The following is a 27876-nucleotide window of genomic DNA, read 5'->3' as shown; positions in this document are numbered from 1 at the left end:
AATGCAGAGATCCCTTGCATCTGCTTGTTAGCTGCTTTTCCTTTTCATATCCTTTCTTTCCTGCTGCCCTGCACTGGAAAGCCTGACATCTTCTCAGTGAGCCTGTCTGTGTGAATTTTGCTTCGCTCAGACAAACCCAGCTTGGTGTGAGAAATTTCACAGTTAAAAGCTTGAATTTCAGCATAAGACTCATTGCAGGGAAAGAATGACTCACTGCTCAGGAAGCCCATGGGGGGAAGCTCAAGGCATTGTGCATGCTTGCTTCTGCAGTAGTAAGAGCACCAAGTCCTCATTAAAAGAATGATGAAATAATGCCACATTCTTTTCTTAGACAAGTGTTTCCCTAAAGAGAATTCAGCAGTTCCTGAGTCACGATGAGCTTGATCCAAATTGTGTGGAAACTAAAGTGATTGCACCAGGTAAAGATGTTGATATTTTTCTAAACTATGCTGATGCAAAAGACATATCTGTTTTGGACTGGTTGAGTTATGAAAAAAGGCAAAACGAAAATAACAATGGTAATGTTGGGTTAAAAAGAAAGGAAAAGGCTGCTGCTCTGAAAAGTATGTGGTGTTCAGGCTGTGTGGAAATCAGAAAAGTTTCTGACAATATTTTTGAGCTTGCTGGGCCTGAGTTTGCATCTGCAATGTGCTGGATGCTGACAGCACTGAGTGTGGAGTGCATCCAGTGACTGCAGACAGCAAAGCTTGTTCAGACCTTTCACACTGCACAAATGCTCAGGAACTTTCTGACCTGTTTTGATTTCTTCTGTTCAGAGCAATATTCCAAAACAACTGATCAAGCCTCAAAAAAGTGTATTTTATCAAGTAACTGTGGCTTGAGACTTGTGTGTGATGCTGTAGACAGAGGAGGAGGGATGGCTGTGTGGCTGTCATGCAATTTCTGTTCCACTCCACCCCACCAGGAGGCAAAGAAAACCTGTGGATCTCTAACTTGTTAAGTGTGGCAAGCAAAAAGCTGCAGAGAGTCAAATTTAATCTGATACATGAAACTCAACAGCATGCAGTGATCTCCTGCTGACTTGAAAGGAGTTTGTGAAGCAAAGTTGTGCTGATGCTGAGCAGCACACCAGGGCAGGGTGAAGCAGGGCAGCTTTTCAGCTCCCCAGCTCTGTCAGCTCACAGTCTATAGCTTAAATTGCAATCAGTTATTTTCCCTCTGAACAAGCCTGTCTTGTGACCCACAGGCAGCAGCCTGTGCTTCCCATGCCAGCAGAAAAGGGAAGTGCAGTGTGTGTGTAAATAAAGATCCCTCTGTCAGCCTGTTCTCAGTTGTGCTGTTGTGTGTAACACATTTCCTGCCTCTCTCTTGTTGTGTTTTTGCCACACAGGCAATGCCATCAGCGTGAGAAACGCCACGTTCAGCTGGGGAAAGGAGCTCAAGCCAACCTTGAAAGAGTAAGATTTCCTTGTGCTCTTGCAGTACAACCTCTGCCTGGTTTCTGGCTGCTGGCAGGTCTGTTTGGAAGGTGTCTGGTGAAAAAACATGCATCACATGTCTGCATCTCTTCTGCCTTTGAAACATGGAGCTAATCCTCGTGCATTGTGGTATTGAGGCTTTATGAAATGGGGCTGTGAGGCTTTAGCTCCACAGCAACCAGCATAAAATAGTTACCTATTGAAAGACAGAAAGGCTACATAAATTCCTTAAACAGACTTTTTTTTAACTGAAGGATTGGACAAATCAAATGAATCTGATGGACTTTGAGGACAGTTTAGAGGTCTGGGTTTGGAGCTGGGTGTGCCAGCAGTGGGCTGTTCTTTGAAGAGTTGTGGCAAAGTCATCCCTGTGGCAGGGCTGTCTCCAGACTGTGGGGGTGAATGTTTTGCTCATTTGCCTATTTGAATGAATACAAACAAAATTCGCCTGGAAGAATATATTCCTTCTGTTATGCACCAGGATCTGTGTAAACAGATTTTTGGCTTGATTCCATTAGTGAAAGCCACTTTGATGGCAAAGAGACTGTGTCTTTCAGTCATTGCTGTATCAGTTCACCTTCAGGACCTAAAGCAGCACCTTGAAGAACACAGTGGGGAAAACAGTAAAGGATTTTAATTGGTGAAGTCTTGATTTTCTTGTGCCATTGTGAACCCTATTTACCAGCACTGGGAATACAGTTCTAAAGTGGTTTGAATATTTTTAGATGTATTCACTCGCTGCTTCTATACAATTGCTCTTGGGGTTTAAAATTAAAACCCCAAAATACTTCTGCAAGATTGTCTGCTTTCAAAATGCTTATTAACCCAGTTTGACTTGCTGATTGGATTGATACAACACAGCAGAGAGTCTTAGAAGGCTTCTTACCAATCCTGCAGCTTTAGCAACCACCAAGATAAATTAATGCTAAGTTTCCATTTGCTCTTCAACTTCTGGTTACAGCTGATTGTATGCAAGAAAGGGAGGAGAAAACCAGTGAGAAAACCAGTGACCAAGCTTTGCTTACTGTATCCAGTCAGGCTGTGACTGTGAATTTCAGCCCTGGATTGAAGACCCCTGATGTCTTTAGTAAACTAATGTTTAATTAATTTCCAGCCTGTTTCCTCCACAGTATAAATATGTTGGTCCCCAGTGGTTCTTTGGTTGCCATTGTTGGCCACGTTGGCTGTGGAAAGTCTTCTCTGGTGTCTGCTCTCCTGGGTGAGATGGAAAAGCTGGAAGGAGAAGTGGCTGTGAAGGTTGGTGTTGTTTATGAAACCATTTAATGATGGTAGGGAAATGTGCTGCTTGTGCCTTTCCTTGCTTAGAATGCACCTCAGGCTCCAGAGGGAGTTCTGCTTGCTCCTCTGGCAGTTTGTCTGTATGTTTGAGTTTTGTCCACTTTTATATTAAATTACTCCCGTGATTTGATCAATGATACATTACCAATGAGCACACATGTGCATGGTGTGGATGTATAGGAACCAGGAGCTCTATATGTGCTGAAGATCTTACTCAGAGCTGTAAGCATGAATTGCTGCTTGTTTCAAGTCAGAGGTTTTCTCCCTCCCTCCATTTTCTAGGGTTCTGTCGCTTATGTGCCTCAACAAGCCTGGATCCAGAACGCCACGCTGAAAGATAACATTTTGTTTGGCCAAGCTCCTAATGAGGAAAAATACCAAAATGCCCTGGAGGCCTGTGCTTTAAAAACTGACCTGGAAGTGCTGCCAGGAGGAGATCAAACTGAGATAGGAGAGAAGGTAATTTTTTTAGGTAATTTTTTTTTTCCCAAGTCAGACCTGCCTGGTGATTGCTGCTCTGGCTAAAGAGAGAATACTGTAAAGTCAGCACTTGATTTGATTTGATTTGATTTGATCTTCACAATGGCATCCCTCTTACAATCAACACCTAAACATGCAGGACAGTTCTGTGGAAGGCAGCTGTGCTTAAACTTTTTCCTAACTTCAGGGTTGTGTGTATATTGTGCTGCAATATTGCACATCCAGCCCTGGAAGATCAGAGCACCCTCTGTTTGTCATGAATTGTAAAGGTAAAAAAATCTGTCCAGAATCAGTGAAAGCCTTCCTTTTCCTGTAGGGATAAAAAGGGAGGGAACATATGCTTGTGCTTCAAGTGGAAAAAAAAATTAGATTATATCCCTTAACACATTTTAATGAGAAACATTTACATCTGTGATTACCAACAAATACATTCTTTTCTCATAGGCCACTAAGTTTGAGCTAGATTTCATGAAATGGGGTGGAGATGTGGATTTGTGTGTGAGATGAAAGACGTGGAAGATGTTCCAGGTGCCGCAGCCCCTCTTTGAAATTTACATTTTTACATCCCGGTTGACAGTTCTGCTTTTTATAGTTTTGTGTTTTAACAGCTCCCTTTAGGAGCTTATTAAAAAGAGCTTTACTCCATCTCCAGACTGCTGGGTGAGGGGAAAGCTTAGCAGCCAACAGGCAGATCTCGAGGCGTTCCCTGCCTGTCTCTGGGTGGGTTATTCTCTCCAGCATCTCATATTTCAATTTAGCACCCGACTGCTGGGCTGGGTGAGAGCCAGGAGGAGTCAGAGCTGGTGTGTGACACGTTTTGTCCCCTGCTGTGTCCCTGCAGGGCATCAACCTGTCGGGGGGTCAGCGGCAGCGCGTCAGCCTGGCCAGGGCAGTGTACAGCAGCTCGGACATCTTCCTGCTGGACGATCCCCTGTCTGCTGTGGACTCACATGTGGCCAAACACATCTTCGACAAAGTCATCGGCCCCGATGGGCTCCTCAAGGGAAAAGTAAGCTGGGGGTTGGATCCTCTTAAAAACACACACAACCTCAGCTGTTTCATCACCCTAATGATTTTTGCCTTTTTTATATATCCTTTTACATATTTTCTGTACCCTTTATACATTCTTTATACCCTTAGCCTACATGCTTGTAGTTTTTGCAGTCTGATATTCTAATTCAGTTTTGGGGTTCTGCAAGGCAGAAAGGCCAAACATTCATAGTAGGAGGATGGAGAGTCCTGTGCTATCAAAAGCTTGAGGTTTTAACCTTGGTTGAAACCTCCTCTCTGCAACATATTTTGTAAACTGAGCTCTGGCCACAACTGGGGGTGTTTCTGCAGAATAGAAAGACATTACTTCATTTGTTAAGTTTCTTATTGGGGGATTCTAGACAGATATGCTAATTTTCAAGGTCCATAAAATTGTATATGTGTTATAAGTGTGTGCATCCTGGCGTGTTCCACCTTTGAAGATATGTGCATCTCAAATCCTATTGAAACACCAAGATAAAACCCTTCTACCCCTTTAACCATGTCTGCCTCATAATTCTAAGACCAACCAAAAGGCAGCAACCCAGGCCTGAGTTGCTGAATTTCCGTGTGTAGCTGGCATTGCCCAGGCTGGGTGAAGCGCTGTGGTTTGGTCAGAACGTGTAGAGGCAGAAACCTGCTCTGTCTGTAAAATCCCTGCCGTGAGATCTCCCAGAAACAAGGCATGTGCTGGGACTTGCTCAGGCTGGTGGTGTTAATTGCTGTTATTGAGAGGCAGCACAGCCAGGAAGCTGCACCAGATGAGGATGTTGCAGAGGATTTTGGCAACAACAACCAACCTGCAGTGGCTTTGCTGCACCTTCCACTGCTGCTGCCATCTTCCCAGAGCAGCTCAGGGCTCAAAAGGGAAAGGGGGGATGATAATTCCCTTTTAGGGAATTATTATTAGGGGTTATGTTCCTATACATTTATTTCAGCAGTAGGAGTATAGTGAGTTCTGTACACAATTCCAAGCTCATTTGGCTAACAAGGACAGTGTTATTTCACTGGGCATTTCGCCCTGATACATTAATTCACTCACTGTCTCAAAAATGTGGTAATATTTAGCTTGCTGAGTATTTTCAGTCCCAACAGTGCAACTCAGGGATTGGTGGGATTTTTTTTTCCTTTTCCCTATCCAGACCCGAATTCTGGTGACCCATGGCATCAGCTTCCTACCTCAGGTGGACCACATAATTGTCCTGGTGGATGGCAAAATCTCTGAAATGGGATCTTACCAAGACCTTCTGAAACAAAACAAGGCCTTTGCAGAATTCCTGAGGAATTATGCACTGGATGAAGACATTGAAGAGGACGAACCAACAAGTACAGTGTTGCTTTTTCTTAAAACATGTCTTTTTCTGTCAACAAGATTACAGATATTTTCTCTGTAAAGTGTCCCCTGGCTCTTCAGGGCAACCTGGCATTTGCCTTTCCATACTACCGTGAAAATTATTGTCTTTGGCCAGGTCTGTATTACTGAGAAATGTTTTCACAAATTTCTTTCAAATTTTCATGTGGTTTGTTGTGGAAAAAAAAAGAATTCTTGTCTTAGAAATTATTTTAAACTTGGGAATTTATTTTACAATTAGCAAGGTCAAGCTCAGCAGAAAGACAGAGTAGCCAAGAACATACTGGTCTTGCTATCAAAGGGGCTACCCAGAGTCTGGTGTGTTTTCTCTTTAGCCTCACATTCTGATGGGATAAAGGGGTGGGATATAAATGCATTTGTTAGCCAGCTTGCCTCACAAGATCTTTGCAATTTCATTAGGAGAACTGATGCACATAAGGAAAGTAAGAAAAACTTGGGGGGAGTTTATGCACTGTGATTTTCCTGCTGGGGTTTTGTTTCTCATGACTCTTGCTTTGTACAGCCACCTTTCCCCGTGCTCTCTGTGCTTTTCTGTGGCAGAAAAGCTGAGGTGTGATCTTGTCTTGCAGTGCTGGAGGAGGAAGAAGTGCTGCTGGCTGAAGACACCCTCAGCATCCACACAGACCTGGCTGATAACGAGCCTGTGACAAACGAGGTCCGCAAGCAGTTCCTGAGGTAAACACGAGGTCCATGCATTTCTAGTCTGTGTCTGGGATGAAAAACATCTTTCAGATGTCAGTCACATGCTGCTTCTCCATCTGGGCTTTGGTTTTCTCAGCTTCGTCTCATAAATAAGTTGGTTTATTGTCCTTTTGAAAACAAACATGAAAGAACACACGAAGAAGGTAATTTATCTGATCAAACATCTATTCCTGCAATCCTCTTTTTAATCTGGACTGAACCAATGTCTTAAAGCAGCTCTCTGGTTCTCAGGTAGCACCACTGCATGTATTTACCCACTCAACACTGAACTGCTGCCAGGTGTGGGATAAATAAACCCTTTGCATTGCACTTTTCCACTGGGAATTTGGGAATCTTTAAATTTTATAACCATATCCCTAGGTGCTGTCCAACTAGTCTGATATGAAAACAGAGAAGCTCAGGGTTTGGTTTAAAATATCTGCCTTGCCATGAAGCCTCAAAAGGCCTTTCCCAAAGAGCTCAGGCTCTGCCACAACCTTTCTTAGATCCTGTATTTCTGGCATCACTGAACACGCAGAGCACCCACAGCTGTGAGTGAGGCTGGCATGGGAACTCGGGGGAAGAGCTGGGAATAAATCCAATTCACTGCATCCTAGCCTTGCCTCAGCACTGCCACAATATGCCCTTTTTCTCCTAATGACTCTTTTGTTTTAACTAGGCAACTTAGTGTGGTGTCTTCTGAGGGAGGAGAATGTCCCAACAAAATGTCAACGAAACGAAGAGTCTGTGAGAAGAAGCCAGCAGAGCCTCCTCTGCCAAGAAAAAATGCTAACGAGAAACTTACTCAGGCTGAAACCACTGAAACAGGCACGGTATGGTTTGATTCCCCCCTCCCCTTTTCTACCTTTTTTTTTTGTGTTTGGAAAAAAATGTCGTTTTTATTTTAACATTTGATCCAGTTCTGTTAAATGTGTTGTATAAATCACAACTGCAGGCTTTAGGCATCGATCTGGTGGCCATTGATCGTTCAGATTAGGGATTTTGGCAGAGGTTTTGGCACCTAGCTAGAGCTATATACTTCGGGGGAAGAAGAAAAAAAGAAAAAAGAAAAAATCTCTTCCAGCTCCCTCCACAGTCACCCGATACTGCAGAGCCCTGCACTCCATCAGCATTGCCTTTGCCTCCCAGAGCTTTCAGCACTGTTTTTAAACTCTTTGGCTGCTGCTGAGTCCAGCTGCAGCTCTGGGTTCCTCAAGCCAGCTGCCTCTGGGTGCCAGCAGGGCTGTTGTGCCTCAATACCTGCCACCCCAACTGAGGGCATTGTGTCCTTGTTGGGCACAAAGGGGCTGTGTTCCTCCTGAGCGAAAGAAGAGAGAAATGGGAACAGGGAAAAAGAGATGAGAACACAAAAGTAGAAGAAAGGGGCCAAAAGGAGCAGCAGATGGAAGAGGAGCAGGGAGGGTTGATTAAAAAAAGCCCCTTTCCTCCACTTCAGAAGGTTCACAGTGTCCTGTTTAGTCTGATGTATATGGTCCATGGCACAGACATGCAGTTAACTTTTTCTGTGGATTATTTTAGCCTTCAAAGTCCCTAATCAACAACACTTGTTCTTTTAATTATTCCATCTTATGCTTTTTTCTAAGGGCTGAGTTTTGTCCTGGGTCTCTTGTCTCTTTTTGCTTCTCTGCCTTTTTGCACTGCCTTAGAGACAGCACCTTTACTTATTGCCATAAACATCATCTGTTTATGTTCCTGTTGGGGTGCATTAGCATTTGGTACCTCATTTAAGTTGCTGTGAAGACACAGAATGGAGGCACATTCAACACTTTTCCTTAAATAGGCCATTTCAAGTAGTCTTGAGTACGATACACTGCCAAGTTGCTTCTTCTGCCTGAAAATCTTGGCTCCTATTCTTGTTACCCATCTTTTGCTGCTATTTGATCAGCCTCTTTCTTTCCTTTTTTTTTTTTCCTCCCCCTGCGGCATAGTCTTAAAAACTAAAACCCCACAAAACTAATGAAATACAGATCCTCAACGTGGAGGAGAAGAGTATTTCAGAGAAGTTTCTGACTTGTTTTGAAAGCTGTCACCCTGACAGGGAGCTCAGGCAGATGAACCTTTTTCTGTGGTGTGTTAGAGTTTGGGCAGTTTTGAGTTAGAGTGGAGTCAGAGGGTGTTGAAGTTCTGTCAGCAGTTCCTCTGACAAAGAATTTTTCTTTCTCCTAATTCTCTCTAAACTCCTGCTTGTGTGAGTTGCACAAAGCAGCTTTGCTGTGTGATTTTGCAGGTGAAGCTGGCGGTGTTCTGGCAGTACATGAAGGCTGTTGGCCCTGTCATTTCCCTGGTGATCTGTTTCCTGTACTGCTGCCAAAATGCTGCTGCCATCGGGGCCAACGTGTGGCTCAGTGACTGGACCAACGAGCCCGTGGTGAATGGGACTCAGCACAACACAGCCATGAGGATTGGGGTCTATGCTGCCCTGGGCCTCTTGCAAGGTGAGGGCAGATAAAACCATCGTGTCCAGCTGTCTAGGAAAGATGTATTAGGTCAGAAAGCCGTGGCACCAGTTGCCAGTGGTGCAAAAGGATGGTGGGGTTGGATTATATATTAGAAAGGAATTATTTACTGTGCTGGTGGTGAGACCCTGGCACAGGGTGCCCAGAGAAGCTGTGGCTGCTCCATCCTTGGAAGTGTCCAAGGCCAGGTTGGATGGAGCTTTGAGCAACTGGGTGAAGTTCCAACCCAGTGGGATTGGAACTGGGTGGTTTTAAGGTCCCTTCTGACCCAAACCATTCTGTCACTGTATGAAAATTGCCCCCCAGCTCCCATCCTAAGCACGGGAACTCACATAACTTGGAGCTAGAAAGTCTGAGCTCATCCCAACCCTTTCAATTTTGTTGTGAAGCCCTTGGAGGGGGTTGGATAGGTGACATGGAAGCTTGAGACAGGCAAGTTAGAAAGAAAATACAAGAACTTCAGTGCAGAAGGGGATGAAGGGTTGGGGTGAAGTTGTGAGCATTAGGACTTGTAGGAAACAGAGGGAAGATGGCTGTGTGTGTGTTTTCCATGGACAAGATGGTGAATCCTGCAGATATTCCTGTGCCTTAGGCAGGAGTGGATGCAATGCTGGCATGCACAGGAAGAGAAGTGTGGGCAGGGAATAAAGTGAAGCAAAACAAGCATGGAGCACAACAGGTGCTGCCAACAGGGTCAGGGAGCTGTGACTCGTGGCCACCACGGGGTGACACATCTCCTCACTGCCAGGGCTCATGGTGCTGATCTGCTCCTTCACCCTGGCCATGGGTGGCATCAACGCTGCCCGCACCCTGCACGCTGCACTGCTGGAGAACAAATTCCACACCCCACAGTCCTTCTACGACACAACCCCCACCGGCCGCATCATCAACCGCTTCTCCAAGGACATCTACGTCATCGACGAGGTCATCCCACCCACCATCCTCATGTTCCTGGGGACCTTCTTCACCTCCCTGTCCACCATGATCGTCATCATCGCCAGCACCCCGCTCTTCGCCGTGGTTATAGTGCCCCTGGCCATTCTCTACTTCTTTGTTCAGGTAACTGGGAAAATATCTGACTGCTGTCGCAATTATTTCATTCCTTCTCTATTTAGGAGAAGCAGCATTGATTTGGGGGGAAATGAGAATATCTGAAGTAGCTGTGTGTTTATGTAAACAAAACGTTACTTGCTTTTCTCAGAAATGTCCTGTGAGATGTGGCCATGAAATAAATAGACATAACCTTTTTCAGCTTTTAAGTAATGAGGAATAAATCTACTGCTAAGGTCAGAGCTGCAGTGCATGTCAATATATTAAAGTGTGTATACATTTGACATACTGATAAGTTTTTAAGGTAGTGAGAAACTAAAATGTTGCAAATACAAAGCATCTATTTTATTGATTTCTGAGCAACAATCAAGCTTTTTTTACAGACTGTAAATAGATCCACGATAATGGAGGTGCAAATGCACATTTTGTTTTCTTGGAAAATGAGGCTCCTACAAATGGATCCATTCTCCTAGGTTACATTAACTAAATTTAAAGGGACACAGATAAATTCAACTTACAGTCCATAGAAATTTCAGTTACCCAGTGCTCTTTTGCAGAATGATAAAAAGGTAACTTTCAACGATATTCTTCTTAATTACAGACAATATTTCAGAGGGTTGAAGTGCATTAGCAGCAATCTCCTTTAAACCCTTAACCTAAGAAATTCCTGACTGTTAATTAAAAGTGGAAGTATTTAATGAACCTTTCAATTTTCCGTGAAAAATGGCAGCGGTTCTACGTCGCGACCTCCCGCCAGCTGAAGCGCCTGGAGTCGGTGAGCAGATCCCCCATCTACTCCCACTTTTCAGAGACTGTGTCAGGGGCCAGTGTCATCAGAGCCTACAGGAGGGTGAAGGCTTTCGTGGACATCAGTGACATGAAGGTGGATGAAAATCAGAAGAGTTACTACCCCGGCATAGTGTCAAACAGGTAAAGCGTGAGTTCTTCTTTCCACGTAGATAACTGTTTGCAAAATTGGTCCCAAGCAACATTTTTTCACTCTGCTTACACCTGCCTTCTTCCCAGGTGGCTGGGCATCCGAGTCGAGTTTGTGGGGAACTGCATTGTCCTTTTTGCTGCCCTTTTTGCTGTGATTGGGAGGAACAGCCTGAATGCTGGCCTGGTGGGACTGTCAGTGTCCTATGCATTACAGGTACGTGTTACAGCTTCATTGGTGGGTTTGTATTTTTGCAGACGATGTGGATATACTAGCAATCATTTAAGTGCTTGCTAAAGCTGGAGTTAATAAGGAAATAATTAAAATGAGTTGTGGGATGTCTGGAAAATAGAGATTTATGCTGAGTACTGAAACCATAAGCAAGCTCACATGAAGTGTCTGCTGCTGTTGTTGTTATTATTTTTATCATAACTGTTGTGCCTCTGGGGGTGACATTTTGTTCCTTGTCTTCCCCAAGGTGACCTTGTCTCTGAATTGGATGGTCCGAATGACTTCTGAACTTGAAACCAACATAGTGGCTGTGGAAAGAATAAAAGAGTATTCAGAAACTGAAACAGAGGTCAGCTGCCACGAGTCCAGCATGCTCAGCAACAAGCTGAAAATTTTAATGCACACATTTACATGGTCTTTCTTCAGGCTCTTGAGAGATGGCTCCTGCTCTGAGAGTTATCGTTTAACCTGAACAAATGTCACGCTCTGAACTGTAATTTATGCTATCACAGCTCCAAATTATTATTGCCATCATGCAGCCTGTGCTCAGCATCTCATTTTCTGCTGCTGCGAGTGGCTGTAGCACAGGGGATGAGTTTCACATCAGAATATTGGTCCCTTTGGGTCTGAGGTGTTTGAGGCACAGTCTTACCTGCATGGCTGGTGCCATGGTGCTGCTCGTGAGCAGAGCTGCAGTACAATTATCAGGCCTTGCACATGTTTTCAATAGTATTTCTGTTTAATCAGCTTAATCAGTCCTCACCTCCCCTGAGGGAACATCTCTAGGAACACTGTGCTGCTAATCCAGGAAAATCATCCAGTTGCCTACCTTTGCTGGCAAAGACTTTTGAAGGTGGCAGGTGCCAGGAAAGCTGCTGCTCTCTGGACATTCTGCTTTGTTAGCCCTGTGTACATACTCAGAATTAGGAAATGGAGGAGAGCTGCAGTGAACAGTTCTGGAGATCAAATATTTAACCTGGAAGGAGAAAAGTAGCCTAGACACAATGTGTGATATGTGTTATAAAGCAGAGCTTGGGCTGGCAGGAAATTGGCAGTGTTCTAATAAAGCTGATGGAAAAATATTCATATCCATTGAGGATTTCTCTCTCTGTGCTCAGTTTTTTTTCTTTAAACTTCACAACAAATGCAAATGCATGGATACTTAGGAAGCCATGTTTTTCCCCCATTATTATAAATTTATTTGATCATGGTGATTTGGTTTATCAGCTAAAAATCTGAATTTTTTTTTTTCCTAACCTCTATGACACATTTCTAACTTGTGTTTTCCTCAGGCTCCCTGGACCATTGAGGGCAAGAGTCCCCCAGAAGATTGGCCATCCAAGGGAGAGCTGGAGTTTGTGAATTACTCCGTGAGGTACAGGAAGGGCCTGGATCTGGTGCTGAAGGGTCTAAACCTCCAGGTGCACGGTGGGGAAAAGGTGAGTTAGCAGCTCAATGTTTTGACCAGAACTGTGCTGTGGGCCAGCTGTGGAGTGGAGGAGAGGGTCTAACAGAGACACTGACCCCAGGGCAGGAGCTAGCAGTGACAGCTGGGCTGTACCTGTGCCAGCATCCTCCTGGCTGGAAGCAGTAGGGTGAATTTCATGGGATTTTCTGGACTTCCCCAGTTCATTTGGCTCCTGTACACCTCATAGGAAGCGCCAGCACAAGTGACAAAAATTCAGTGACAAGAATGCTTTTCTGAAGCACTGCAGATGGGAGAAAGAATTCCAGCTTTTTCTGCTTTCTGACTTTCCCTGTGAAATTTTTGGCATGGAAGGAAATGACATTCTTTGCTTCCTTAATCAGGAAATTGTCTTTATTCTGGGAAGTTCATTTCTTCATGCTTCGTTGGAAAGTTCTGGGGTTTGCCTGCTGGTGACACAACAATTAGCATGGGAAGGTCCTTCCCTGAACAGGCTGTTGCTAAAAAAGAGAGTTATTCTTGTTCTTAGCAGACAGGATACCAGCATCCTTCTGGCATGGAGATACATGTGCTTACCAAGAAGTAGGAATTACCCTAAAAAGCCTTTATTTCTTGGTCCTGGAGTGACTGGACCTACCATGGGTGTTCCAAATCACCCAAACTTATGTAGGATGGCTCTAGGCCTGTGATATTTAATGGAATAATAATAATAATGTGATATTAATATGGAATATCTTTCCAATTACAGCAATAAGTACATTACAGTGTTTGACCCAGGGTTTCCAGTGAAGGCTGGTAAATTCTTTCTTAGATTCAGATCTTGTGTCAAACCTCTTAGAGGAATCTGGGAGGGTTGTTTGGGAGGTTTTTTGTTGTTTTTTTTTTTCTTCTTAACTACATGCTTTGCTGTTAAACCTGCAATTTGTTGTAGATTGGAATTGTTGGCAGAACTGGAGCAGGGAAGTCCTCCATGACGCTCTGTCTCTTTAGGATCCTGGAAGCTGTAAAAGGAGAAATTAAAATTGATGGCGTGAAAATTTCAGAAATTGGTCTCCATGACCTTCGGTCAAGGCTAACAATTATTCCTCAGGTACTGTTTCTGTGTGTCACGATGAAGGAAGGACCTCTAGCAGCTTAACAAACCATAAATAATGGTTTATCCAAAGAGGAAAATGTTTTGTTACACTCAGGAAATTGTTTCAGAAAAACAAACTATTTATGCTTTAACTGGTCCCATCCTGCCACCTTATAAACTGGGTGATGAAACAGGATTTAGGATAAACCATCTTTAGAGCTGGAAGTTGAGTTTGAATTGTGTATAATGTGTTTTCAGAGAAGGTGCAACTGGGAAGTGAGCTAACTGCAGTGCAAGGGAGAGCTCAAAGCAGCAGCTCATAGTATCTGTGCTTAAAACAGCTAAAGCACTTGCCTAATGGAAATTGGGTTTCTATCCAGGATCCTGTTCTCTTTTCTGGAACACTGAGGATGAACCTGGATCCATTTAATAAGTATTCAGATGAAGAAATATGGAAAGCCCTTGAACTGTCTCATTTGAAGAGGTTTGTCAGCAGTCAGCCATCCATGCTGGACTACGAGTGCTCTGAGGGTGGAGAGAATCTCAGGTAAGGAGTGGTTGGAGTGGAACATCCACTGAGCTGTCATTCAGCTGTGGCAGTGGGTGACACCTGAGCACAGGCTGACCCTGGTCTGTCATGTCTGAAATGATTCAGCCACTTATTTCTGTTCTAAGAGAGCCACAAAGGTTCAAACACTTGCCTCCTGTTCTGCTTCTGCCACAAATGATCTGATTCTTCTCCCAAACCCAAATCCCATCATGTCAGAAAGAAGTTTCAGGATGACAGGGTATTGGAGACAGGCAGTCCCTTTAAGCACATTTTGGTAGGAAGGGAAATGCCATGATAACATAACTTCTGTGCTGAGTAAGAGTCCTCTGCCTAACAAGCCACTTTAGCAATGTTTATTTTCCATTATTATTTGGAAGACCCATGAAGACATGACTGGGGATGATAAAATGCCATGTTTTGATATGCTTCATTGCCTTCTGAGGCTGTGGTGTCAGCAGATTATGTTTGTGATGGATGTTTGGCTCCTTCCTCATCCCACAGACACTCTGGCACTGAGTCTGGGCTGTGCTTGTGGCAGGGGAGGAAGTCTGGGTTGCCCTGATAGATGTATATATTTTATTTTTTTATGGTAGAAAGGACTTGAAGGCTCATAACATAACCTTTTTATTTTTTTCCCCCCTAAGTTTGCATATACTCAGTGCTGTCAGAGCTGTGAGTGTTTCTGAAAGCTGGGGCAGAAACGTTGTCACCATTAGCTGCCCTGGCTTTTGTCACAGTGCTAGAAGGCACATTTGGTGGCTCTGCCAGCACAGGGTCAGGCAGTAAGTGATGCTGTCACCGTCAGTGTTGGCATGCTGCAGCCTGTGTGTGTGTGTGAGCTGGGCTGACAGAACAGGCAGCTTGGGAAATATTCCGAGGTTTTTTGGGAAACTCCGGCTGAGCAGGAGTGACAAGCTGTCTGTGCTTGCAGCGTTGGCCAGAGGCAGCTGGTGTGCCTGGCCAGAGCTCTCCTGCGCAAGAGCAGGGTCCTGATCCTGGACGAGGCCACGGCTGCCATCGACCTGGAGACAGACGATCTGATCCAGATGACCATCCGGACACAGTTCGAGGACTGCACGGTGCTGACCATCGCACACAGGCTCAACACCATCATGGATTACACCAGGTAAAAGCTCTGAGTGCTGCCTGGGGGGCTCCGTGGGTTTGCTGGGGTTGTGAAGCAGCACCTGGAGGGATCTGGTTTGTCTCCAGACATGAACACTGATGCTCCTGTGGGGCAGTATGTAAGCAGTGATGTTTAAACCATATAATCCCAGCATATCCAGCCCTGCCTTTGCCTCTGCTGGCATAAGAAATAGGTTCTGTATGCAGTAGCCAGAGCTGTGCAGGGGACACTGCCATGGGGCACTCTTGGCACTGTCAGGAAGCTCATGGAGCCTTGTCAAACCAGCAGCTGCTGTAACTTCTTCACTAACAGCATGTCATATTAATTACTTGAAAATATATTAGTATTCTTCATGAGCTTTTATCTCCTTGGCTTTCTGGAACTATAGTTTGAATTCCAGATGCTTTTTCCCCCTCTTTTACAGGGCACAGTGACTGCCCTGTACCGTTTTTTAGTCAAGCAGCAGCTCAGGGAGAATGTTTATCATCTGTTGTGTTTTAACATGAGAAAATAATTGAGGAAAACAAAGGCAAGGCAAAGATGAGAGCAGTTTGCTTTGTGACACAAACAGGTACTACGTTCCTTTCAGGGATTCTCTGACACATCTTCCCCCCACCACCATCTTTTGTTTTGCACAGGGTTCTTGTTCTAGACAACGGGACCATAGCTGAATTTGACACACCTGCAAACCTTATAGCAGCAAAGGGTATTTTCTACAGTATGGCCAAAGATGCTGGACTGGCATGAAGAGAAGACCCCTTGGGGTTTTGGTTTGGTGTTTTTTTTAATATTACTGACTTGCCACAAAAGTGACTTGTGAATGTACTGTAATTTACAAAAACAGTTTTTGTAGTAGACTCAACTTGTGATATGTGAACATAGTATTTTGCAATTACAAGGACCAGAAAGTGAATTTTATATTTTTAAATATTTTCTATATACATAAAGTATTTTATTACATGCTTTTTTCCCAAAGAATGACAAACATTCTGCCAAGAAAATGTATGTCACACAGGGCAATTATGTACTGCATTCAGGTTTGTAATTAGTAAATTATATTAATGGTACAAAATACACCTGGTTTGTGTCTTTTCTCCATAAGGATTCATAGGATTTGAAGTGGAAAGACAGGCCCAGCTAAGCTGTGACTCAGCTGGATAATAGTGAAACACTGTAATCTCTGAGTGGTTCCAACCTGTTCTTTTCATTTTTTCCCCAGGACAAAGGAGTCCTGGAACCTTTGGGATCCCTGCAACTTTGGCATTATAAAAATCCTCTTCAGCATAAGAAATAACATGTATTTAAAGCTAAACCTACAAATGGTTTCACATAAAACATTAACTACACAGGTTTTTTTTCCAATTCAGTAGATGCCACACAAACACAGGGACATGACTGGCACAGAAGATTCAGAATTTTGCTGAATGTCTTTGGGTAGGAAGTCAGTCTGAGTAAGTCTCCACTCAAGCTGGGAATGCATGGTGAGCAGGTGTGTATTTGGTTTATCTTGTCCAACAATTCATCACCTGAAATAATGGGTGATTTGTTTTGCAGAAATAACTATATTGTTTATTACTTATAACCAGGCCTCCTCAGATAAAAGGAGTTTTCAAATAGCATTTGCAGCTGGAATCTGCTAGAAACTACTTTTAGTTGTTTGCTTCTTACATGAAGCACTCCAGAAAACCACCCAGCAAGCAAAAGTTCCTGTGTTTTACCAGAAGGAAAGCGCAGAAAAACTTTGAGAAGACAAAAATAATCATTTATTAATTTTTACAAATTATGCTTCTTAAATAGAAACACGAATCTCCAGCCAAGCATTTATTAGGCATTAACATTTCATGTGGCAGAGCACAAAGTAATGAATTATTTATCACACACAGAATGTAGTGGTTATACACTGATGGGATTGGGGAGTGTTAATAGTATCTTCCTGGTATAAACTGCACAAGGTATAAAAATATTCCTGGGAATGCACGGATAGGGATCAGTATCTGTGCAAGGCTGCTGCCCCAAGAGCTGAGCTTTTCTCTAGGGGGGTCTGACTGGTCAACCCTGTATCCTCCTGCATTCAGCCAATGCCTGAAGCATCCTGTGCTGTGTGCTGGGGAGAAGGCAGCAGCAGGGGTGATGTGAGGAACCATGATTTTATTATTCCATTACACAGAGCTTAACATTCCACCAGCAATCTGCTATAAAAACTAGACATTGCCAATGACTGGGACTATGCTTGACCTCGGGCACTTTGCAGAAGAGGCTCTTTGAGTGTGACAAACCCTTCTGTACTCACCTGGGGAGACTGAGGCTCAGTGTGGTGACTCTGCACAGAGAAATTCGAGTTTGCAGGGATCTGTGTGACAGCTCAGCCCTGGCTCTGCCCGACGGTGGGTTGGGAGCTCCCTCTGCTGAGCTCAGTCCCTGCGCTCTGAGCGCTTCCAGAGCTGAGAGCAGCGAGCCCAGGGCACCCTGGGGACAGTTCCTGTGCACTGACGGTGACACGGGTGGTGACACAGGCAGGGACACAGGTGGCTGCTGTCCCTCACCTGCTGCAGCCCCAGGACAGGTGGAGGCTGTGCTTGGTGCCCAGCTCCAGGCACAGGACTCAGCCCAGGACTGCCCCACGGACACTGCTCAGGCTCTGAACTCTCACACAAGACAAATCCCTGTGGCAGCTGCAGTTTGCAAAGAAACTGGGGAGAAGGAGGGGGGAGATGAAACAGGAAAATTCAGCCCAGTTTGGTACCTTCTGTTTGTCTGTTATGTTTTACACTTTAGTTCATCTAATCCACAGTATCTGCTTTTCAGTTGGGCTACCAGAGCAGAACTCCCTCCAAATGCAAGTGACTAAATACTAAAATCAAAACAAACCCAGATAAAATCCAGCTCTTAAATACTTTTCAATTTCTTTATTCCAGAATTTCACAGCAAAGTAGTCAAATGCTGAATTTTAAGTAACTGTGATTTTTTTTTACAGTAAACAACATGGGTAAACACAAGTCACAGGGGAAAAAAGGAAAATACATTGCATAGGAACATCAAGATTGGGTATCAGCCCAGAAAACACTGGGCACTTCACTAGTTTCTTTTTACCCAGGCAACTTTATAGGTTCAAGATGCAATTTTTCTCAGGAATGTAGAGGTCAAAGAAAAATAAAATTACACTTTTTGTGCTTTTAAAAGGGGAAATTAAAGCAGCATTGAAGAGATGTCAATACAGTAACAAAAATAGTATTTTAAATTGCACATGTCAATACATGTCAATTGCACATGTATATACTGACAGACAACAATAAAAGGGGTTTTGGTTGAGAGCATATTTATTATTTGGATAATTACTATCACTTTTATTTTCAACCTGAGAAATAGGGAAAAGTGTAAACAGGGATTAAGAAACCACAGGTAATAAGTCACTTGATAGGATTTAAACTTGACATATTTTTGTGCTTCCACAGATTTAAACCCTTCTGGTTTTTTCGTTCTAACTAAGGTAGGACTTAATAAACACGATCTAAAAAGAGAACATTAATGGTAATGGACTCAGTACAAATATTAAATGGGCTTCATGGCAGGTTCTTTAGCTTGAGTATCTGCTATTTTATAGCAAACAAATTATTAGAACAGCTTAAGGTAAGCCTTTCCCTGAGAGCTGCTAACTCTGCAGTATTTCAAGATTATCTTTTTGTAAGGAAGTGTTGCATTAACAGATAGTTCTACCCATACTTCCTGTGCATTGAGCTACTTTTATACCAGACTCACTATTCTTAGATTAACTAGAAGCTGTAACTGTGCATAACCACTTTAGTTTATTTCAAGGTTAACAAAATAGATTTTATCACATCATTAGCCCTTATAGATACTGTATTTCAACTGTAATTGTATAACCAGAGACACAAATCTTTTGTTTTATTCCTTAACTAGTATGTAAGTTCTGATGCCTTCTTGTTATATCCACTGTGTTCAGAAAGTGTTGGGACTCTGAAAAGTAAGTTTTTGTCGCTTACTGTTAGAACAAGCTCCAGTTCTTGGAAATCCTGTAGCCTTGCAACATCCTTGTCCTTTAAACAAATACAATAAGGAGTTAGGTGATAGTGTCTGCAAATTTTGCAGAAGTTAAAATAGTAAGCTCATACTAGCATAACGTATGTGTCTAGTCATAAATATGACAGTTCTTTACAGGGAACTGGAAAGCAGATATCCTGTTGCACCTTGTATTAATTCTGAGATCTAATTCAGCTACTCCCTTAAGTCTATTTTTGGAAGGAATGCAACATTGAGGGTGAGTGCAAGTGATTAGTGGAATTATACTTGTCAAGATCTACTGCATGCCACCCAAATCCTCTTTTTTTTTTTTCCCCCTTGCTAATTCTTGGAAGTTGATGAATTGATTCTTGCACCTACCCAAGAAGGTTCTCCATGCTCCTCCAGAGTGACCCAGCAAGGCCAGCTCCAAGCCCTACAGCAGTGCTCTGCTGCCAACAGCAGCACACAGAATCAGGTTTGTGTCACTGCAGGAACAACAGGGTTCCTGCACTCCTACCAGAGAGCCTGAAGTGGTTGGAGACTAAAATAAAAAGTCTTTTCAACCATAACCAAAGTTGGAAAGTGACAGAATTGCATATGTCTTTTTTTTTCTCCACTTCTTGACTAACGCAGAGTCAGTCATCATGAAGTCAGTGAAGATGCAGCAGAGTGAAGTCTATTAATCTATTCCTAATCAGATTTGCCCCACAAGTGACGCCAACAATGCTCTGCAAGGATTTGAGGGTGAAAGAAAGGTCAGTGGTGAGTTGGTGAAACAGGTCAGCAGGTCCCTTGTATGTTGGCTGCAGGGTAATTGTCCCTGAAGGAAGGACAGTTATGCTCAGTCCTGCACTCAGAGAAACCCTAAAACACCTCTGTTTGTGCAAGGACTGCAGCCAGGCCTTGCTGAACTCCCAGAACTTGAGTTCTGCAGGACTTTTAAATGCTGATGGCAGCTCACAGTAGTGTTGTGTTGCACTATATTTTACAATGGAGTCATAAAATCAGGTATTAACTGGGTTCAGCACCAAATAGTTATGAAAGGGCATGATTAAAAATGTGAGAGCCTTTTTACTTAATAAATCCCAAACAATTGTTGAATGTTGCAAGTTGAAGGGAGGTTTTTCACTTTTGTTTTTTTTGTATTTTTAGGTTTTTTTCCCAACACGGGCCTCTGCAGGTGACCAACACATTATTCCTTTTCAACAGTAACCTAGGAATCTCTTATTGCACTTCAAAATGTAGAGTTCTTACCTTTCTTAACATCGTATTTGGTAATTTTCTGATCTTCTGGACGTGCTCGGGGTTCACACCCAGCTCACGGCAACTCACTCGGAGCAGCTCCTTGTAGGTTAGTTCTTGTCTGTCCAGTTCAATTTCAATGAAGTCATTTTCTCTAAGATTAGGGTTTTGTATTCTCACTTTAAGCACCAGTTCTATTAGAAATAAAAAGGCACATTAATAGGCAGAGGTATAAAGCAATTGGAAACAATATCTGTATAACAACTTCTAAGTATTTCTATGTTCTATTAACCTTGTTTGTGTCACTGGTAACAATACTTGAATCCCCAGAAAGCAAAACCTGGAGTTGTATGACCACAGTTTTCACTAGGTTGATTTTCATCAACCTATATGAAAAAATCATAGCAAATGTAATACAGTATATGTGTGCATGTCTGAACCACTGCATGAATACTCACTTTAATTGATTTAAGCTGATTTAACAGTAGCTAATACTGGTTATTCATTTCCTGAGCAATCCAAGATTGCTTTTATTGGTATTTCTGACTCTCATCAGTTCACTTCTCATTGCTAGGCCATGGTATCAGAATGCCTTTTATTTAAAAAATGAAATTCTGAATGGAAACTGGAATTCCAGGTTTCCCTCTGGGTAGGCAAAGTTTCCCTGCAGAACTGGAGATCCTGGAACAGCTCAGTGCAGACTGAGCCATATGAGGCTCTGTTGAGCTCACTGGCTGCTTGCTCATGATCTGTACTTGCAGCCTGGACTATGCTATTTAGAGAATTAGATTACCCTGGTGTGTGTATGCTTTTATAGCAATTGAGACAAACAGCAAATGTTTACATCAATATTTTAATAACAGTTCCAGCAGAAACAGTGTATCTGCCTACTTCCTTCCCTTCAAATGTTTCCTGAATGCCTAAGCATGGGAACCTGAAAGTATCTGGAAACACATGATTAGTCTGCACTGCCCAAGGTGACAGAAGAGCAAAACAAAGCCAGAGATTTTTGGTGTTACCTTGCATGTTGAGTGGAAAAGCTCCTGTGAAGAAAACAGGCTGAAAGGCTGGCACAGGACCCATGCAGGAGCCATTCCCTTGCTGGGATAGAGACTGGTTGGATCCTGCTGGTGAAGAGGGGCTTCTGCCCCAGGACACTGAGGCCTGGTAAACAGGAGCTCTCTGGAGGACGGGATTTGGGTGTGGTGGCCCCGCAGAGCCTCGGAGCAGGGCTGGGATGTCCCCGTTGGGAGCTGCCTCGGGAGCAGCGCTCCCGGGATGGAATGGTGCTCGTCTGGAGCTGTCCGAGTCAGGTACAGGTGGAGAATTGGTGTCTTGTGGTTCCAAGTGGGAGAGATTCCCATTCAGGGTGGGATCTGGGATACTGCTACTCGAGGTGTTGTAAACATATGGGAAAGGTGGGTTAGCCAGGTAATTGGGGATGATGGGCAGATCTGAATCTTGCTTTAAGTCTGGGAGCTCATCATCTTCCACTGTAAAACAAACAAAACAACATTCTCCAAGGCTGATTTTGGGTTTCTTTCCTTTTTTTTTCTTCTATTTTTTACACAGAGGGAATGGTGTTAAAAGCATCACAGGTTAGAAGATACATCAGGAAGCACTGTGTCCTTTTTTTTTTCTACAATAAACAACTCAGGTGTTGCCATACGAACACAAGCTGAGTCTGATTCTAGTAATTCTGGGGGTGCTAATTCCTTCTAAACACTGCACTACTTCTGTTTTGGTTTGTTTTAACCTGTAACAGCACATTGTAACACAATCTCTGGTGGAATAATGCTGTCATCTTCATAATGTATGAACGAAAAACAAAGGGTCGTATGTTTCTTGATATAGGGGATAAATGGAAGGGAACATGCAGTACTGGGAGAGCTGCAGCATTACCCATTCAACAGCTGGGAGAGACAACAATGAGAACAAAACCAGACATGGGAGTACAAAGGAGAGACAAGAGGTTGTTAATCAACCACATTTCAAATTACTTATCACCTCCAGCAGCAAAGCCTGCTCTGCTCCAGCGGTTACAAAGCACGATAGAGATGCTCTACCAACATCCTTTAACGAGCTGTTTATCTGGGCTGCTAATTTTCAATTTAGCCAACACAGAACATCAGGAAAATTAGGTGTTGCTCATACAAGAGCTTCCTACAAATTCGAGAGATTTCTCTCCTGCTGTCCTTCTGAAAAGTGGATGCTGCATCTTCCTGGCACATGGCATTCCTCAAAATACAGTTTTTCTAAATTTTTAGTGTTTAGAAAAATGTTTGGTTAGCTGAGTGTGGAATTTATTGGTAATCCCCTTTACTTAAACTTCGTTTTCTTACCAAGTGAACACTCTAGAAATCAAGTCCTAACACTAAAATCCAAACACAGTATCTGCACATGCAAAACAAAGAGTGGAGCACACATGCTTTGAACACCCTTTTACCAATCTTTGATGATCATATGGCACAGTCACTATAGGTTACCTCCCAACATCTTCCTGATCTCTCTCTTGGATGTTAACTGGGCTGGCCTCTCCCCTTTCTTGGTCAGGATGTCCTTGTCAGCCCCGGCGTGCAGCAGATAAGCCACGACTGCCGTGTGGTTCCTCTTGCAGGCCCAGTGCAAACAGGTCCTGCACAGGAAAACATGAACTCTGTCAAATCCTGAGTTATGGCAGATTCATCTCCACTCCTTGCTGCCTATGAGAAGAACACTCTATGCATGAGTGAAATAGGTTTGAGTTACAAACTTCCTTGGAAATTCACCCTGGATTTGGAGCCCACAATGGCATCTGCTGATGTCATTGTCTCTTCGCTCTAATGCTCTTTTACCACAGAAGTATTTTAAAGTTCAAGATTTTTTAATTTATGATTTCTTAGACTACATAATTTTCTGGAAAAATACAAAAAGGTTTGTTTGTGTATGATATTTTAATCTTTGAAAGAATCAGCTGTACTTGAAATACTTGTGTGTGTGTGTGTGTGTGTGTGTGTATATATGTGATCTATTACTGGTATCTCTCTAGGATGCTATTTGTACTCTTTAATGAATGCTGCCAGCACAAGGACTTACACTTTTTGCCAAGTAAATTATGTTTAAAATATTTTAAGTATAGTTTCTAAGCACAATTCTTTGCCCACTTGCTATTTGCTGCATCAGTAATTTCCCAGCTTTGATCAGCAGACAACTAATTTTCTGCAATCTGTAAGTGATGCACAGAACTAATCACTTTTCTGTCTTTTAAAGTATTATTTGTAGTTGCTAACTAGAGAGACATTATAAGGAAACAGCCTAAAAGCTGCTTAGTGCTTAAGTCTTATTTATTGTGTGTATTAAGGACTTAAGACTCACAGATGTAGCTTCCTATACAGTTGTACCATTCTTTCCTATCCCATGTTCTACTGGTTTTTGATCTTTCTCTTGCTTTTATATTTTAATTCTCTAGCTCCAGCTGTAGGAATCTTCAAAAAAATGAACATGCTCAAGCCTTAAATTTAAGAATTATGTAAAATAAAGCAGAGGTAAATAAACTTAGAAAATACTTTCAGTTGAAAGTTCAGCTCCAAAAAGCTTTTTCCACTTTGGGTTTTTTGGTTTGGTTTGGTGGTGGTTTTTTTTTTACAGAAAGAGACTGCAAAGTCAGACACACAGGGTGGTATTTGCTCTGAGCACAAAATTTGCTGGTGTAGTTTACAGAGAAGATAGGTAAGGCTCCACAGCTCAGCCTCATTTTGGGATTCATCTTGGCCATTTCACATAGGCTGCACAGCGAAGTACCATCTACCCACAGACCTGATATGCATAAAAAATGTAAGTACTTAGCACCTCTAAGAATCAGACACATTAAGAAGGTCACTGAAAAAATTTTAATTGTACAAACAAACTTAATTAACAGTGAAGATCCATTTATTGCCATGGTTAAAAATTACCAGATAATTATTTTAAAAGTAATTATATTTTATGACAAGCCTTATTTCATTAATTCCTGTTTTAGACACACTCATTTTGATGACAGACTGCTGTTTATCTCACTTACTGAGATAATTCAATGTCCTACGAATCAGTTATTTTAAATTTTTACAAGCTTTAATTTTCATCACAATTTAAAGCTCAAGTTATTAAGTGTTCCACGCTTCTCAAAATTGCTGATTGAACTTTCATCTTTAAAAGTCTTGTTCCTTTCCTAATTTTATCTTGCCTATTTTAAATTATAATGTCACAGAATGCCAGGATGGTTTGGATTTGAAGGAACCTTAAAGTTTATCTCGCTCCACCCCCTGCCATGGGCAAAGAGACCTTCCACCAAACCAGACTGGATTGCTCCAAGCCCCATCCAACCTGGCCTTGAACATTTCCAGGGATGGCACAGTCACAGCTTCTCTGGGCAACCTGTGCCAGGGCCTCCCCACCCTCACAGGGAAGAATTTCTTCCTTATATCTAATCCAAGTCTCTCCTCTTTTAATTTAAAACTGCTTCTCCTGGTCTTGTCACTATCTGCCTGTGTAAAAAGTTGTTCTCCCTCTTTTTTATAATTTCAAGCACAAAACAGCACAGTAAATACAGGCTGAAATGAACTTGCAGAAAATGCCAGAGCATTTCCTGTAAATCCTCCTTCCAATAATATTATGTGTGTGTTCATGTATAGAGTGCTACTTGTACAAGTATCTATTACAGAACAGCCTTGGCTTTAACGTCCTCAGGTGAATCTGAACGAGATGCCAAATCCCAAGTGTTTGTATACATTGCTGGAACACGAGCCCTGATTGAAAGAGAAAGTTCTGACACGCCACGCTGTCTCAGACTGAAAAATAAACAAAAATCAAACCAAAGAGTATAAAGTAAGCGCACAGTGACCTCGAGAAGGGGCAAACAGGCCAGGAGGTGGGATGGGAACGCTTGTTTGTGACCGCGGTTATCCTCTCTGGAACCGGCACAGCTCCATAGCGGAGCGCTCGGCGGCGGATCGACCTTTTCCTCCCGCGGAGCTCACCCCGCCGGGGCTCTCACGTGCGGAGCGAACCGGCCGGGCAGAGCTCCCGAGGCCCTTACCATCCGTTGACTTCGTTCTGCGAGTTGAGGCCGACCCCCAGCTCCACCAGCCGCCGCACCTCCTCCGTGTCGCCGAGCGCCGCCGCCTCCCGCAGCCGCTCCTGCCGCTCCCGCTCCGCCATGTCCCCGCAGCCGCCGCCCGCCTCCCGCATCGCCTCCCGCATCGTCCCCGCTCCTCCGCGCCGAGCCTCCGCCGCCACCCCCGCGGGGCTCCGGCACGGGGGACGCTATTGCCGGTGACAACCCGGCCCCGACAGCCGGTTCCGGGGCGCGGCCGCTGCCCGCGGCGGTCCCGGGAAGATGTTGTTTAATGGACAAAAAAATGTGTGATACGCGCTGTCTTCTGCTCTGCTGATTGTTTTTGCGGGCTCTCGATTTGTCATACAGTGAGTTTTGGAATTATGGTAAGGGTTGGGAGGGACCTTAAAGATCATCTTGTTCCACCCCGCTAGTTCCACTTTTCACTAGACCAGGTTACTCTCAGCTTCATCCAACCTGGAATTGGACACTGCCAGGGATGGGACGTATTTCTAGCTCACGGAGTGTCTGTGGTAGTTTAACTATGATTAAAATAATCAGTGGTTTGACTCAGGTTAAGGAAGGAAGGACTTTGTGATAACCACTGTTCTGCAATAACCTTCTCCTAAGGAGGCTAAATAGAGGGATTCAGAAAAAATTGTTTTGCCTTGTGGCTGCATGAAAGGAGGTACTGAAGTGATTTTTGTGATTATGACGATTTGGGTTGGGAGGGACCATAAAGATCATCCAGTTCCAAGTCCCTGCCTTGGGCAGGGACACCTTCCACTGAACCAAGTTGCGCCAAGCCCCATCCAACCTGGCCTTGGACACTTTCAGGATGTTCCAAATTATTTTGCTTAGGAAACTCATCATCTTTGTGCATTCTCAGTAGAATCAACTAAGCCCTAAAAAACAAAATATATAAAACAAAGATCAATATCTGTCTGCAAATCAGTTAGAAATATTGTAGATAATTCCTGCAATTTGCATGGTTTGGTTTGAAAAGCTGGTTTTGATTGTTGTGGATTTGTCCTAAACCAAGTTATAGAACAGGCAGTAAAAATGTTACTACTACAAAAAGTCAAAATAATAATTTCAAACTCCAGTCAGACTTTTGTATTCCAGCTTTCTCTGTGCAGCCACAGCAGCATGCCAAGGAATTCTGCAGTAGTCAGGCATCAGCATATCTGTTTTCTTCCTCAATGCAATCAGAGCATTACAAAGAAACAGAAACAGCCCAGTTCTGCCCCAATTCCCAGCACTAACACCTGCCTTCCCTACCTCCCCCGAGCCCAGACTGCACAATATTGGCTGAAAATTCATATCACTTATGTTACATTGATTTCAATTACACTCTTTGAACAGTTGCTGAGGGTTTTTAAATCATTACAAAATTGCAAAGCTTGAAAGAAGTTCCCGGTGCCTCACAGTGCTGCATAAGGAAGAGATTTCCAAAAGAAAACTCCTCAGGTAACAACTGGTGCATGCATGAAGCCCTCAGTGATGCTGAACAAAGTTGCTGTGAGTCCAAGTGGGTTTTACAGGATCAGGAGGAATATTGGCTTCAAGCTTTTTAAAAAATATAATTAAAATTTTAATTAATTGTATGGACTTAGGACGTTCAAAATTATATTGAGATACTTGGGAAATAGTTGACCATTGCTGTGTGAAATTCAGTATATAGCGTACAAAGTCACATCTGGAAAGGAAAACAAAATGGGCTGGTTCCAAGGTTGAAGGGTAAGATTTATGTTACATATGAAGGACTTGTACTCTCCCTTAACGTGTCAAGCATGAGGACAGGCTTCTCAGGGAAGTGGTGGAGTCATCATAGCTGGAAGTGCTCAAAAAACGTGTGGATATGGCACTTGAGTACATGGTTGAGTGGTGAGTGTGGTGATGGTTGGCCTGGATGATCTTAGAAGACTTTTCCAACCATAACGCTCCTACAATTCCATGAATTCCTAAGGGAATCCCTTAGGGAATACCTAAGAGAATCCACAGCACGAAGGACCGGAATTCAGTAGCTGTGCGCCAGGAGTGGTTTGGGTGACTTTCTCCCTGTCAGGACGTGCAGGGAATCATGACAGCCCTGTCCCCTCAGCCTCCAGCCATGGCCAGCAAGGCCACCAGTACTGTGTGCCCTGATACCGCACTGGGCTGGACACCATCTGTCCTGACAGGTCACCGTCTGCCATGACACCACAGCGAGCTGGGCATTGTCATGACACCTCGCTGGACTGGACATGGTTTGCCATGATAACTCCTTGAGCAGGACACTTGTGAGGCACCCACCGCCCCTCACGCGCGGCCACACGCGGCTGCGGTGGGTCCCGGTTGCGGTGTTCGCCGGGACTCGCAGCTCAGCCCG

The 27876-nt window shown here is 43.5% G+C and overlaps 2 protein-coding genes across 3 annotated transcripts in view; one reads left to right on the top strand and one right to left on the bottom strand.

Moving 5' to 3' along the window:
• Nucleotides 1-16244, top strand: part of ABCC3 (ATP binding cassette subfamily C member 3) — a 45961-nt gene extending 29717 nt beyond the window's left edge. The window contains exons 14-31 of one of the 2 annotated variants that reach the window (XM_085077647.1): nucleotides 332-419; nucleotides 1352-1418; nucleotides 2570-2696; nucleotides 3021-3197; nucleotides 4060-4227; nucleotides 5390-5573; nucleotides 6189-6294; nucleotides 6980-7133; nucleotides 8549-8756; nucleotides 9526-9836; nucleotides 10558-10757; nucleotides 10854-10980; nucleotides 11243-11344; nucleotides 12288-12434; nucleotides 13353-13511; nucleotides 13877-14043; nucleotides 14978-15172; nucleotides 15811-16244. In XM_085077647.1, the coding sequence (XP_084933773.1) occupies nucleotides 332-419; nucleotides 1352-1418; nucleotides 2570-2696; nucleotides 3021-3197; nucleotides 4060-4227; nucleotides 5390-5573; nucleotides 6189-6294; nucleotides 6980-7133; nucleotides 8549-8756; nucleotides 9526-9836; nucleotides 10558-10757; nucleotides 10854-10980; nucleotides 11243-11344; nucleotides 12288-12434; nucleotides 13353-13511; nucleotides 13877-14043; nucleotides 14978-15172; nucleotides 15811-15919 (2796 nt within the window). In that variant the 3' untranslated portion in view covers nucleotides 15920-16244. Of the gene's footprint in view, nucleotides 1-331; nucleotides 420-1351; nucleotides 1419-2569; nucleotides 2697-3020; nucleotides 3198-4059; nucleotides 4228-5389; nucleotides 5574-6188; nucleotides 6295-6979; nucleotides 7134-8548; nucleotides 8757-9525; nucleotides 9837-10557; nucleotides 10758-10853; nucleotides 10981-11242; nucleotides 11345-12287; nucleotides 12435-13352; nucleotides 13512-13876; nucleotides 14044-14977; nucleotides 15173-15810 lie in introns of those variants that run through there. The other variant, XR_014855591.1, reaches the window with a different exon arrangement.
• Nucleotides 16245-18063: 1819 nt separating this feature from the next.
• ANKRD40 (ankyrin repeat domain 40) lies at nucleotides 18064-26385 on the bottom strand. Its single transcript, XM_085077648.1, has 5 exons — nucleotides 25488-26385; nucleotides 22921-23069; nucleotides 21454-21927; nucleotides 20447-20628; nucleotides 18064-19227 (listed from the first exon to the last, which is right to left on the bottom strand). The coding sequence occupies exons 1-5, from the start codon at nucleotides 25649-25651 to the stop codon at nucleotides 19087-19089; spliced, it is 1110 nt and encodes a 369-aa protein (XP_084933774.1). The 5' UTR covers nucleotides 25652-26385; the 3' UTR covers nucleotides 18064-19086.
• Nucleotides 26386-27876: the final 1491 nt, after the last annotated feature.

Source organism: Lichenostomus cassidix, chromosome 18 (assembly GCF_008360975.1).
Source record: "Lichenostomus cassidix isolate B80296 chromosome 18, HeHo_3.0, whole genome shotgun sequence".
Taxonomy (NCBI): Eukaryota; Metazoa; Chordata; class Aves; order Passeriformes; family Meliphagidae; genus Lichenostomus; species Lichenostomus cassidix.
This window is presented reverse-complemented; position numbering and strand designations above follow the sequence as displayed.

Coding starts and splice junctions, on each gene's coding strand:
- ANKRD40 (XM_085077648.1), bottom strand. CDS start 25,651: ATGCGGGAGGCGATGCGGGAGGCGGGCGGCGGCTGCGGGGACATGGCG. Junction 23,070..25,487: donor CAGAACGAAGTCAACGGATG/GTAAGGGCCTCG, acceptor TTTCCTGTGCAG/GACCTGTTTGCACTGGGCCT. Junction 19,228..20,446: donor CAAATACGATGTTAAGAAAG/GTAAGAACTCTA, acceptor ATTTGTTTAAAG/GACAAGGATGTTGCAAGGCT.